The sequence below is a fragment of the Eumetopias jubatus genome, unplaced genomic scaffold (genome assembly GCF_037043125.1).
Source record: "Eumetopias jubatus isolate StellerSeaLion01/CBP00866 unplaced genomic scaffold, mEumJub1_p1.0 scaffold_11, whole genome shotgun sequence".
NCBI lineage: Eukaryota > Metazoa > Chordata > Mammalia > Carnivora > Otariidae > Eumetopias > Eumetopias jubatus.
In genome coordinates this window covers 65,160,577-65,175,762 of record NW_028274817.1, presented here as the reverse complement: position 1 = coordinate 65,175,762, position 15,186 = coordinate 65,160,577, and the positions used below count along the sequence as shown (strand labels likewise).

Here is a 15,186-nt window from a genome sequence, read left to right as displayed (position 1 = left end):
GTCCCTAGTACACTGTTTTAAAAACCTTTTTTAAAAAGCATTAATATCTAAGTTATGGGAATAAAAAGCAGACAGTAAGGGGGAAAAAAAAGACTAACATCCTTTTATTTTTATATTTATTTTATTATTTTCCTTTTGGGAAGAGCTGTGGGAGAGTTGAAGCACTTTGTGTTAATGTAGTATTTAATATTCCTTTTCCTTTTTGTTCTTGGGCAAAGGGTTATAGCACCAGAAGCAAAATACAGTAAGTAAAGTCTATAAATGAAAAAGCATGACACCTTTAACAACTCAGAATACCAAGTTATAAAACAGATGGTTTCTTTCCAGACATCCTATAACAATTAAATAGCATTTCTTTTCCTGCTGGATTTTTAAAATCTTCTTTAAAGCACAATGTCTTGTTGTTCTTAATATACCCTCACAGTACACCTCAAAGTCAGCAAATAATCGATAAATGTTTATCAAAGTAAAGAAATAATTCCTAAAATCAGAAATTTACCATATAACGAATAACTTCAAAGCAACTGCCCCCTTTTAATGTAGAATGTTTGCTTCCTATCAGAAATATTACTAAGCATGATGTATTTCTTATAAAAATTGAAGCTTAAAGTTAAGTATAATTTTAGGAAAGATGCTAATTAGATAAAAATCATTCTCAAATTGAAAAGGGAAACTTCACTATCTTTAAAATTATAAACATAAACATATGTCCAAGTCCTTTAAAGAATACTTCTTGCCATACAGAATTAAGTAACTAGTAAGAAAGCTGTTGGGGATACAAGAATTAAATCAAGGCAAGTGAACACTATGCAGTTGTTTTTAAAAAAGCAGAAGTATATGTACCAATATGGAAAGATGTTCAAGAAACATCTAGGTAAAAAGAACAAGTTGCAGAAGAGTATATATGATATGATTCCATTTGTGTTTGTATGTTTTTAAAGGTATACAAATTTACATACAGAAAATTTTCCAAAGTATTCAAGATCCTATTCACATTCTATAATAATTAAGAAAGCCAAATCACTATCAATTTAATATTTCATAACATTAAAATGAAACGATATTCTTTAAAGAAGTGTTTTAAATGTAACATAAAAACAGTAGATTTAAACCCCCATGTGGCCCTAAGCCATTATCAAAGGGATTTGATAGAGGTTATCACAAAACCTCTTTTTTCTTAGATGCTCTATCAGTAAACTTTAAATGGAAGAATAGTTCACTGATTAGAAAAACAAAATATTTTTTATATAGACAAAAGACATTTTTAAAAAATTTCCAGATGTTTAATGTTCATGTTACTTGAATTGACATGTACATTAAAAGTTAACTGGAGAAATCACTGTTTTATGTTAGCATTAGATATTTATTACTATTACCTTTTGCTTTAATTAAATGTGTCCAACCATATGAAGAACTAAGATACTTAGGAGGTTTGGGGGTTTTTTGTTTTTGTTTTTTAAGCAAATGACTAAAGTAGCTTTGGTAGAGTGACACCATAACCAGGTGGTTGCTTTTCCAATTCTCTTAACAGCTACATAGAACATTAAGTGCTTGAATTTGAAGCCAAGACAACAAGAAAAGCAACCCCTCAACAATTCTCCCTAAAATGGTTTTTTAGATTAACTAGAATGGGTTTAAATATATTTAGATCATTATTTTAGACCAGAGAACATATGGCTTTCTCTTATGTTTAAAAAGGTCAAAATTATATCTACTATCATAATAAATTTCTATACTAATCTAAATAATGTCTTTTTTAAAATCCCAGAACAATGGACCAGAAGACAGATATAGATACTACTCCTGGCTCTGCCACTTATTAACTGGACATTACGAGCAAATCATTGAATATCTCTGACCCTAGGTTCCCCTACTTATATAAAATATGAGGGCTTGACAAGATTACCTCTAAGCATCCTTTTCCAAGTGTGAAAGTCTTACTTGCTTTGTGACAGTGAAAAATATCGAGACACTTCTATTTGCTGATTCTTAACTGCTATATGACAGCAAAGAATGTTAAGGAAGAGATACTTAAATTTCATACAGAAATATTAAAATTATGTATGCCCTCTACTGGAGATTATTAAAAGAGAAACATACTGTTTCCTTTAAGGTTTCTACTCAAAAAGTTTTTTCTACAGGGCTGAACTTTTACTTGTCATAAAATACGTATTTCAGATTACATTATCTTTTTGTGGTGTTTTGTGGAGAACTGACCAAGCACCCTCTCGTTGAAATACAATTTTATTCTCTTTGGAAAATTCTGAAATAAAGCCTTAGTCAAATGACTAACTTTCACCGTAATAGTAAAATATCTTTGGTCCATGGTAGGTTTTTTTTAAAGCTAATAATCTAAAGATACTTACCTTTGGCAGCATGGGAGTATCCCTCTTCTTCTTTTTTTCTGAATTAGGGTCATCTAATAAGTCTGGCTCAAAAGTATAAAGTTCAGTAAGCTCATTCATGGTAAAATGACGCTCAACCTGCTGCTGATCAACAACTCGAAAAGACAGTGACTGCTTAGTTACTTGCCGATCATAAATCTTATCTTCCATGGTTCCCTTTGTAAAAAGAAGGAACAATATATAAATAAATTTTGTACACATGAAACTTAATCAAGGAGAAATATAATTATTGGTTAATATAAAATAGCAAAACTTCATAGTAATATACTGCCATAAAGCAAGTTTTATTAGCAATGCTGCTTAATTCATGAGAGATTTCATCTGTTCACCATAGTTTACCTTGAGAAAAAAAGAAAAGTACATTACTGATAATCATCCTGTATTATCTGACCAATATACATTCAGGTTTTGCTTTATATATTTCTGTACTTAGTGGAAGTAGAAGAGTAGTTAGACACCAAGGTGAACAGAAATAAAGAAGTATATGAATTAAGATTTTAGAGGGTTATAAAAATAATAATTCAAGAGAGCAGTTTAATTCCTTCTCTGTGGAATATAATAAGCTCTCAATAATCACTATAAACAGCCTTTCTATCAAGTCTTACTTTCTATAATTTCAGGACAGAAAATTAACAAATAAAATGCCATAACTATTACACATATATCATTTTAAGCCAGAATGTAAAAGAGCTTTTAATTTAAATGACAGGACAGGGGTTACACTGCAGTTTGCCAATTATATTAAGTACTAAAGAAGATCAAATGAGCAAGGATCGATCTACCAATAAAACTCAGTCTCTGGTTCAGAAGCCCAGATTTGGAGGCAGGTGGAGAGAATCCCATCTGTTCCCAAAACAGATGTACCAGTAAAAAGGCAACTTGATTCTATAAACCTGTATTACCTTATATTGCATCCACCTCTTTGATTTTACTCATTTTTCTTAAATTTCAGTTGGTTTATTAATATCTGAGTTTATATTTAAAGGAAATGACTTTAATATTCTTTTCCTAGAAAGTATTAAATACCCTTTGTAATGATTTTTTGTCATTATAAGTTAATTTTTCCTTCCTATTGCCCCATATTTTTCAAATTAAGAGAGTATCTGGTAGCGACTAAAAACAATGATCATTTGACCTTTACATCTATAAGCAAATTAGATTAACTTATTTGCTTTTCTATGTATGCTAAAAACTATAAATGTTTAACTTTCCTGAACAAGCAAGAAAATTCTAAATCTGTTTACCCATGCAAATCCATCTCAATCTGAGAAAGTTGACATTATAGACATGGATGAACTACAAAACAGAAAATCATGAGAGGCCAAAAATGACTTCTGCTGCTTTATGATAGTCTTAGGGTTGAAGTTTTCAGTTTCATTTGCTTCTCTATATGCATATATGTTTGGCACTCCAAAAACATTATCAATTTCACCCAACCTTTCACTATGAAAAAGAGAATATAAACTGTAAACCTACCTGAGCTAAGAACCTATATACATACACAGGTTTAGTTTGTCCAAAGCGATAAACTCGGAATATACTCTGGATGTCATAAGACGGATTCCAAGAAGCATCAAATATAATCACTCGATTAGCAGCTACCAGATTAATTCCAAGAGATCCTGCTTTGGTGGAAATGATAAATAATCGTCCTCTGAAAATAAAAACATGCATAAATGCTTTAGTAATAAGTTCTTCATAGATATTTTCATCATGATATGACTTTTTAATCCTAAGGCAGTTTTTTGAACAATCAGGAGCTCAAAGAATTCATTTCTCACTTACTGAAGAAAACAAGACATGTCTAAGGAGTCAGGTTGATGATTTATATGTGCTGGAAAATGAAAGAATCTGATTTAGGAATAAAGATATATATAGAAAGCACATGTTTACAAAGTATTCAAGGTATATACAGACTCTCAGTAAATGTAGAAAATCCATGTATAACGCAAAAGTCCATACTGTGTTCAGTACTGTTATGAGCAAGTACTAAGTACATCAAAATGAAGGACAGTGTGCAAGGGCCTAAAAGTGTAGTAGGGGTGAGTGATAGGCAATTATAATACAGTGTAATAAACATAGGGAGAGAAGTTAGACAGATGCAAGGTACTAAAGTAGCTAAAATCGAATCAAGAAGACAGAGGGCTCCAGGAAGGATGTGTTAAAAAAAAAAAAAAGAAAAAAGACCAAAAACCATAAGATACCTAGGAATAAACCTAACCAAAGACGTAAAAGATCTGTACTCTAAAAACTATTGAATGCTTATGAAAGAAACTGAAGAGGACACAAAGAAATGGAAAAACATTCCATACTCATGGATAGGAAGAACAAATCCTGTTAAAATGTCTATACTATGCAAAGCAATCTACACATTTAGTGCAATCCTTATCAAAATACTACAGGCATTTTCCACAGAGCTAGAACAAACAATCTTAAAATTTGTATGGAACCACAAAAGACCCCGAATAGCCAAGGCATTCTTGAAAAAGAAAAGTAAAGCTGGTGGCATCAGAATTCCAGACTTCAAGCTATATGACAAAGCGGTAGTGATCAAGACAGTATGCTACTGGCACAAAAACAGACACATTCATCAATGGGACAGAACAGAAAACCCAGAAATGGACCCTCAACTCTATGGTCAACGAATCTTTGACAAAGCAGGAAAAGAATATCCAGTGGAAAAAAGTCTCTTTAACAAATGGGAGTTGGGAAAACTGGACAGCCACATGGAGAAGAATGAAACTGAACCATTTTCTTCCACCATACACAAAAATAAATTCAAAATGGATGAAAGACCTAAATGTGAGACAAGGAGTCCATCAAAATCCTAAAGGAGAACACAGGCAGCAACCTCTTCGACCTCAGCTGCAGCAACTTCTTCCTAGAAACATTGCCAAAGGCAAGGGAAGCAAGGGCAAAAATGAACTACTGGGACTTCATCAAGATAAAAAGCTTTGGCACAGCAAAGGAAACAGTCAATAAAACCAAAAGACAACTGACAGAATGGGAGAAGATATTTGCAAATGACATATCAAATAAAGGGCTAGTATCCAAAATCTATAAAGAACTTATCAAACTCAATACCCAAAAAACAAATAATCTAGTTAAGAAATGGGCAGAAGACATGAAAAGACATTTTTCCAAAGAAGACATACAAATAGCTAACAGACACATGAAAAGATGCTCAACATCACTCAACATCAGGGAAATATAAATCAAAACCACAATGAGATACTACCTCACACGGGTCAGAATGACTAAAATTAACACAGGAAACGACAGATGTTGTGGAGGATGTAGAGAAAGGGGAACCCTCTTACGCTGCTGGTGGGAATGCAAACTGGTGCAGCCACTCTGGAAAACAGTATGGGGGGTTCCTCAAAAAGTTAAAAATAGAACTACCCTATGACCCAGCAATTGCACTACTAGGTATTTAGCCAAAGGATATAAAAATACTGATTCAAAGGGGCACATGCACCCCAATGTTTATAAAAGCAATGTCCACAATAGCCAAAATATGGAAAGAGCCCAGATGTCCAATGACTGATGAATGGATAAAAAAGATGTGGTGCGCACACACACACACACACACACACACACACACACACACACACACACACACACACACACACACACACACACACAGTGGAATATTATTCAGCCATCAAAAAGAATGAAATCTTACCATTTGCAATGATATGGATGGAACTAGAGTGTTATGCTAAGCGAAAGAAGTCAGTCAGAGAAAGACAAATACCATATGATTTCACTCATTTTTGGAACTAAAGAAACAAAACAGATGAACACGGGAAGATGAAAAACAGAGAGGGAGGCAAACTGTAACAGACTCTTAACTATAGAAAACAAAGTGAGGGCTGCTGGAGGGGACATGGGGAGGGGAGGGGTTAAATGGGTGATGGGTATTAAGGAGGGCATTTGTGATGAGCACTGGGTGTTATATGTAAGTGATGAATTACTAATTTCTACTCTTGAAACCAAAATTACACTATATGTTAACAGAATTTATTTTATTTTATTATGTTATATTAATCACCATACATTACATCATTAGTTTTTGATGTAGTGTTCATTGATTCATTGTTTGTGTATAACACCCAGTGCTCCATTCAGAATTTAAATAAAAACCTAAAAAATAAATTAAAAAAAGAAAGAAACTGATAGATTACATGCTGTCTTTTAACACAAGAATTTGTATTTCTGAGAATTTGGGAATGAATTAGTTGACAGGTTCATAGAAAACTAAGCAAATGTTAAAAAAGAAACCATTAATTGAACAAAAATGAACCATGTGCATAAAAAAGGGAAAAGTAATCACAGTATTGTAAATGGTTTATGTGTGAATATTTACACAGTCACAATAAAGCAAACACTCCAAATTGAGTTAGGCAAATACTACAAAAACATGTTGGGGAAATATATTAGGAAAAGTGTGTGTGTGCATGTAGGTAAATTCCCACCTTAGATTTTAGAAAGTAAATACCAGAAGAATTGCCAAGAGTTGAAATCTGTTACCTGGAGCAAGTCAGGTATCATGTATAGGAAGGGGTTGGTCAAGGGACTGTTTTTTTTTTTTTTTAAAGATTTTATTTATTTATTTGAGAGAGAGAGAATGAGAGAGAGAGCACATGAGGGGGGGAGGGTCAGAGGGAGAAGCAGACTCCCTGCTGAGCAGGGAGCCCGATGCGGGACTCAATCCAGGGACTCCAGGATCATGACCTGAGCCGAAGGCAGTCGCTTAACCAACTGAGCCACCCAGGCGCCCAAGGGACTGGTTTTGATCTCAAGCCTTATAGAACCGTTTTTAAAAAATATGTAAATATATTACTTCGATATAAATAAAACTAATTTAGAAAGATTTTATGTAACATTTTTTGAATATATAAACAAATTTAAAGAAAAAAAACTACTCAGTTCCATTCCCCAGAAACAATTTCCTTTCAAATTATGGTGTATTTCCTAAGGTTTCTTTTTCTAAGCGTATATATTTTTGGTTTTCCATAGATATGATATCTGTGTATATAGTCTATATTATGAGCATTTCCTCAAATTTCTTCGTAAACATCATGCTTGGTAGCTAAATCATATTCCACTGGATGACTATATAATTTGTTTACTGTTGGCCAATTTAAGAGTGAGAAAATCCCTGGAATATAGTAAACTCTCAAAATTGTCTATAAAATACCTTTATACACCAAGCCTTATTTTCTGTAATTTCATGAAGGGAAATAAATTAACTAAAATACCATACTGATTCCATATATAGTATTATAAACTAAAATGCAAAGAAGCTCAAAATTTAAATAATAGGAAAGAGCTTACAATTAAGAAAAATCCTGTAGAAAATAAAAACAGGTACTAAATTCATGTTTTATATTGATTTGGAGCTACCACATATCTAAGAATATAGGCTATAGAAATTAGCAGAAATGCAAGAAAATATATTCATTCACACTGTTATTGATAAGATCATAAGGTTGAAAATAAAAGAATATGTACAACACAGAGGACTAGATTACACTCTGCCTATTCAATGAGTTACATTACCAATAAAAACCTATAATATTATGTGAAAAAAGCAGGATATAGAACATTATTAAGTATAACTGCAACTGCACTAAAAACCAAAACATATACATACATACAGTGTTAACAGTTCTTTTTGGTCAATGGAATTATGATACTTATTTTCTTCTTTTTATTTCTCTGTAATACTACAGAGAACAAACTGTGCTTTGTTTAATTAGTAGACATATTTAAGGGATTATGGACAGCTGGGGCTCCAAAATTATTCCAGTTATTTACATCTATTCCACACCAGTGAAAGGATCAAGCATATAGAATGGCATTAACTATGTAGGTTAACCACACACACACACACACACACACACACACACACACACACACACACACAACAGGCAACCTTGCAGAGAACTTCAAAATTCTTTGGTATCTGTCCAGTAATGAAGAGTTGAATGGGCCTAATAAGCATGTTTATCAAACTGCTATGCATTCCAAGTACTGAACTAGACTGCTAATACAAAAGATGAAAAAATACCCATTCACTGCACTAAACGAGTACAACTATGAGACAAAAAACATAAAACATATGCAGTCTAATTTACAATAATGGAGGTATTGATTTACACGGTATTGATGTGATCAATGACATATTCTGGTTTTTAAAAGCACATAAAGTGGGAAACAAAACTGTTTAATTTTGTGCCCAAAAGAAAAATAAAGAAACAAAGTCAAGTAAATGAGTATTAAGAATTATTTTATAAAAATAAAGAAACAAAGTCAAGTAAATGAGTATTAAGAATTATTTTATTAACTATTTAACCTTTAATATTATTCAGTACAGAATATGTAATCCATACTGAGATAAGCTAATCAGGATATTTTTAGATTTTCCTAATACTATTAAAATATACACTCAAACACAATTAAAATATGAACTATTTGAATAATGCTGCTATAAAACTTTTGGGTATGTGTTTTGGTAAAGACATGTAAGCATTTCTGTTAGGTATATACCCAAGAATAGAACTGCTGGGTCAGAGGGTATGTATATAGCACTGTTAAAGCTGAACAAATAGTTCCCCAAAGTGGTCATTCCAATTTACCTTCCCACCAGCAGTGTGTGAGAGTTCCAACTGTTCTAGATCCTTGAGATAACTCATGGTATTACCTGTCATTATTGTAACCTTTAAAAAAATTAGCTTAGGGCGCCTGGGTGGCTCAGTTGGTTAAGCGACTGCCTTCGGCTCAGGTCATGATCCTGGAGTCCCGGGATCGAGTCCCGCATCGGGCTCCCTGCTCGGCGGGGAGTCTGCTTCTCCCTCTGACCCTCCCCCCTCTCATGCTATCTCATTCTCTCTCTCAAATAAAAAAAAAATTAGCTTAAGGTTCACAAGAATTTGTAACAGTAGTATAGAGTTCCCATGTACCCTTCATCCAGCTCTCCCTAATGGCACTAACTTACATAACTAGAGTACATTATCAAAACCAGGAAACTGATGTTGGTACAATACTATGAACTCAGGCTTATTTGATTTCAACAGTTTTTATAAATGCTTTTCTGTTTGGTGTATAGCTCTATGAAATTTATCATGTTTGTAGACTCATGCAACCATTACCACAAGCAGGGCACAAAACTGTTCCATCACCACAAAAAAACCTCTTTTGTGTTATCCCCTAGTATTCACACCTTCCCCCCACCAACCCTAATCTCTGGCAACCACTTATCTGTTCTCCATCACTATAATTTTGTCACATTAAGAATGCCATATGAAAGGAATTATATAGTATGTAACCTTTCAAAAGTGGCATTTTTCATTCAGCATAATGCCCTTGAGATTCATCCAAGTTCTATGGATCAGTATCAATAGTTCATTCCTTTTTATTGCTGAGCACTATTCCAATATATAGATATAATATAATTTGTTTATCCATTCACATGTTATAAGACACTTGGGTTATTTCCAGTTTTTGACTATTACAAATAAAGTTCTTGCGAACACCTGTGTATAGGTTTCTATGTGAAAATAAGTTTTCATTTCTCTGGCATAAATTTTCAAAAGTGTGACTGCAGGGTTGTATGGTAAGAATATGTTTGTTTCATTAAAAAAAAAAAAAAAAAACAAGAAACCTGCAAGTTGTTCTACAAGAAGAGTGGCTGTGCCATTTTACATTCTCACCAGCACTGTGGGAGAGATCCAGTTTCTCTGCATCCTTACCAGCATTTGGTAGTGTCACTATTTTTCATTTTAGCCATTCTAATAGACATCAAGTTCTATCCTGTTGTGGTTTCAGTTTATATTTCCCTATTGGCTAGTGATGAACATCTTTTCAAGTGCTTATTGGCAAATAAGATGCATAGATCCTCTTAAATGAAATGTCAGTTTAAGTCCTTGGTCCATTTTCTAACTGAAAATTGTTATTTGTTTTCTTACTGTTACATTTAAAGAATTTTTATATATTCTGAATGAGTCCTTTATTAGATATGCTATTTGCAAATATTTTCTCCAAGTCTGTAGTTTGTCTTTTCCTTTTCTTAACAGGGTTGTTCATAGACAAAAGTTTTTAATTTTGATTATACAATTACTGACTTTTTTCTTTAATGGATTATATCCCTTTGGTGTCATGACTAAAAACTCTTTGCCTACATTAGCTCCTGAAGACTTTCTTCTATGCTTTCTTAACTAGTATAATGTCTCACATTCAGATTTATGACCCATTTTTACTCAATTTTTGAACAGGGGTGAGGGTTAGGTCAAGGTTCGTTTCAGTCTACAAATAGCCAATTGTTTGAATTCCATTTGTTGAAGAGACTATCCTCCCTTCACTGAAACACTTTTGCACCTTTGTCAAAAATGTTTTTAACTTGCATTTCTCTGATGTTTAAAAAGGTGAGCACCTTTCCGTATGTTTATTGGCCATATGCATACCGTCTTTTGTAAAGCTCTTTTGAAGTTCTTTTCTCATCTTTCTATGGAACTGTCTGGTTTCTCCTATTTATTTTTAAGAATTCTTTGTATTTTCTGGGTAAAAGTCCTTTCTGAATCTATGTATTGAGAACAGCTTCTCCTAGATATTTGCAAATGACATATCCAATAAGGGGTTAATATCCAAAATATATAAAGAACTTATACAACTCAACACCAAAAAACCCAAATAATTCTATTAACAAATGGGCAGGGGATTTGAATAGACATTTTTCCAAATAAGACATACAGATGACCAACAGACACATGAAAAGATGCTCAACATCATTAACCATCAGGGAAATGCAAATCAAAACCACAATGAGATATCATCTCACACCTGTCAGAATGGCTAAAATGAAAAACAAAAAAAAAAACAAGTGTTAGTGAGGATGTAGAGAAAAAAGAACCCTCATGCATTGTTGGTGGGGATGAAAACTGGTACAGCCACTGTGGAAAACAGTATGGAGGCTCCTCAAAAAATTAAACATAGGATTACCATACAATCCAGTAATTCCACTACTGGGTATTTACCCAAAGAAAATGAAAACACTACTGCAAAAAGATATATGCACCCCTATGTTTATTTACAGCAGCATTATTTACAATAGCCAAGACACGAAAGCAACGCACATGTCCACTGATAAATGAATGGATAAAGAAGATGTGGTGTGTGTGTTTGTGTGTGTATATTACACAAATACATATATACACAATGGAATATTACTCAGCCATAAAAAGAAAAAGACCATGCCACTTCAGACAACATGGATGGACCTAGAGAGTTTACTGCTAAGTGAAATAAGTCAGACAGAGAAAGACAAATACCGTATGATTTCACTCGTGTGGAATTGAAGAAAAAAAATGAACAAACAAAAAAGAGACAAACAAAAAAACCAGACTCTTAAATACAGAGAACAAACTGATGGTTGCCAAAGGGAAAGTGGGTGGGGGAGGGGTGAAATAGATAAAGGGGATCAAGAGTATGCTTATTTTGATGAGCAATGACTAATGCATACAATTACTGAATTATATTCTATACCTGAAACTAATCTAACACTGTATGTTAATTATACTTCAATAAAAAAATGAAAACAAACCCATAAACCAAAAAAAAAAAAAAGGTATGTCTGTATAAGCATAGAAACTCTAACCATAATTACATCTGGGCTATTGAAATGAATAACATTTATTGTCTTTGTGTTTTTCCATATTATTTTGGAAAATGAGAAAATAGATTCTCCTACTTTGTGGCTTGCATTTTCATTTTTTTTAAAAAAGATTTATTTATTTATTTATTTGAGAGAGAGAGAGCAGGGGGAGGAGCAAAGGGAGAGGGACAAACAGGCTCCACGCTGAGTGGAGCACCTCCACCCTTGTCACTAAAGGCTAAGTGGGGAGTTCAGACTGCTACCCTCACCTAGTTGTAACAAGGCATTGCCAGAGTGGTATCAGAGAAGTCTGAGTTAACACAGTCCTCCCCACAACCCAGCAGTGTCAGTAAAGACCATGTAGGGAACCCAGACATCCATCTTCATCCAGCAATTATAAGAAAAACCCTCTCCCTCCCTATTAGGGTAGTATCCAAGGAGGTCCAGTGGAGAGTCAGGAATTATACCACAACCCAAACAGTAATGAGTTACCCCTGTAGTGTCAGTGGACGCCAATGGGGGAGAGGTTGTAAACAGGCGATCCTAATCCTCCCAGCCAGGACAGGATCAGCAGAAGCCTACTGGGTAGACTGAACTCCCACTCTCAACTGACAGTAAATGAGGTGGGGCACATCAGAACGTGTGTCAAAAGAGGCCTGCTATGACAGAAGATTTAAGTAAGATCCACAGTCTCAACATTTTAGTTAAAATAGATCTCTGTCATAATAAGAACCAGTAAAATCTCAACTTCATTGAGAAAAGACAATCAGCAGACACCAACACTGAGATGACATAAATGTTAGAATTGTCTGACAAGGATTGAAAAAGTAGCTACATTTATAAAAATGCTTCCTTAAGCAATTATTAACACACCTAAGACAAACGGAAAAAAAATAGAAAGCCTCGGCAGAGAAATACAAGACATAAAGAAGAACCAAACAGAAACTTCAGAAGTGAAAAATACAATAAAAAACTCAATAGATGGACTGTTAAACAGTAGAATGTAAAGAATGGAGATTCAGGAACTTTGAAAACAGACCAATAGAAATGACCCAATCTAAACAACAGGTAGAAATCAAATTTTAAAAAGCCAGAAAAACCAAACATAGGCTCAGGGACCTATAGGAATACAAAAAAAGATCTAACATTCTTGTCTTTGGGAGTCTTAAAAGGAGAGGAGAAAAAAAAAGAAGGGGTTATAATAGTATTTGAAAGAAATAATGGCTGAAAAATTACCAAAATTTAGCAAGAAACACAAACTTACAGATTCAAGAAGTTGAATGAACCACAAACAGGGAAAACCCAAAGAAATTAATGCCAAGACACACCATAGTCAAACTTCTGAAACTAAGATAAAAAAATCTTGAAAGAAGCAAGAAACGGGACCTACTGACAGGAAAGAAAAATGATCTGAAAAACAGAAGGTTTTTTAAAAATTAAAATATATTTAACAAAATATTATATAAAATTAAGGTATATAACATTAGTTTGATACATTTATATATTGTAATATGACTGCCACTGTAGCAAAAATTAGCACCTCCATCATGTTAAATAATTATCATTTCTTTTTACTGGTTGGAATAATTTCTAGTCTCTTAGGAAGTTTAATGATTATAATAAAATATTGTAGTCTACATTCACTTATTGGTTTAGCCACTATGAAAAAACAATATGGAGTTTCCTCAAAATATTAAAAACAGATCTACCATATAAGCCAGCAATTCCATTTCTGGATATATATACAAAAGAAATGAAAGTAAGATGTCAAAGAGATATATGCACTCCCATGTTTACTACAGCATTATCTACAAGAGCCAAGATATGAAAACAACCCAAGGGCCCATGAACAGATGAATGGATAAAAAAGATGTGGTATATATATACAATGGGATAGTATTCAGCCATGAGAAAAAAGGACATCCTGCCATATGTGGCAACATGAATGTACCTTGAGCACATTATGCTAAGTGAGAAAGACAAATACTGCATGGTATCACTTATATGTGAAATTCAAAAAGTCAAACTCAGTAGTAACAGCAGGTTTTTCATAAGAAATTATGAAATCCTGAAGAAAATGGTACATTTTTCAAGTGCTGAAAGAAGAGAACTGCCAACCCATAATTCTATACCCATCTAAAATACTCTTCAAAAATGAAGGGGAGGGCGCCTGGGTGGCTCAGTTGGTTAAGCAACTGCCTTCGGCTCAGGTCATGATCCTGGAGTCCCGGGATCGAGTCCCACATTGGGCTCCCTGCTCGGTGGGGAGTCTGCTTCTCCCTCTGACCCTCCCCCTCTCATGTTCTCTCTCTCTCTCATTCTCTCTCTCAAATAAATAAATAAAATCTTAAAAAAAAATGAAGGGGAAATCAAGAAATTCTCATATGAAGGTACTCAGCAAATTTGTTGCCAGCAGACCTGCCCCAAAAGAATGACTAAAGGAATTTCTCTAAAAAAGAACAGAAACGATAAAAGAAATACTGAAACATTTGGAAGAAACAATAAAAAGTACCAAAAAAATGAGTGAATAAAGAAAATTTTCCTTCTAATTTTTCTAAATTGTGTTTAATAATTGAAGAAAAATTATTACACTGTCTGGTAATCCATTTATGTAGAGAAAAAATGTGGGGAAGAGAAAGGGATGTAAGAGCATAAGGTTTCTACACGTCAATTAAAATGGTAAAATGATGACATTAGTTAACTATGATAAATTATGTCCATGTAATGTAATACTTACAGCAACCACTATGAAAGTTATAGAAAGATACACTAAAAAATACTATAGATTAATAAAGTAACCCACAGGAAGGGTAGAATAAGAAATCAAAATAAAAGAAAGAGAACAAATTGAACAAAAAATGGCAGCCTGAAGCCCTATATTAAATGTAAATAGTTGTACACCTGAAATTAACATAATGTTATATGTCAATTATACTTCAATTAAAAAATTTAAATGGTCTGTATACACCATTTAAAAGAGACCAACAGAATGGGTAAAAAAACATGACCCAACCATATGTTGTCTATAAGAAGCTCACTTCAAATATAATGAAATAGGTGGGTTGAAAGTAAAAGGATGAAAAAGGATATACCATATAAACGACAATCAAAATAAAGTAGGAGTGG

The 15,186-nt window shown here is 33.5% G+C and overlaps 1 protein-coding gene across 6 annotated transcripts in view; it reads right to left on the bottom strand.

Annotated features, from left to right (window-relative positions):
* The window catches only part of ATRX (ATRX chromatin remodeler), a 300,408-nt gene that overhangs the window by 34,635 nt on the left and 250,587 nt on the right, over nt 1-15,186 (bottom strand). For all 6 annotated transcript variants that reach the window (XM_028101410.2, XM_088028724.1, XM_088028725.1 and 3 more), the window contains 2 exons: nt 3,882-4,059; nt 2,367-2,561 (listed from right to left, as the gene is read on the bottom strand). In XM_028101410.2, the coding sequence (XP_027957211.1) occupies nt 2,367-2,561; nt 3,882-4,059 (373 nt within the window). The remainder of the gene's footprint in view (nt 1-2,366; nt 2,562-3,881; nt 4,060-15,186) is intronic.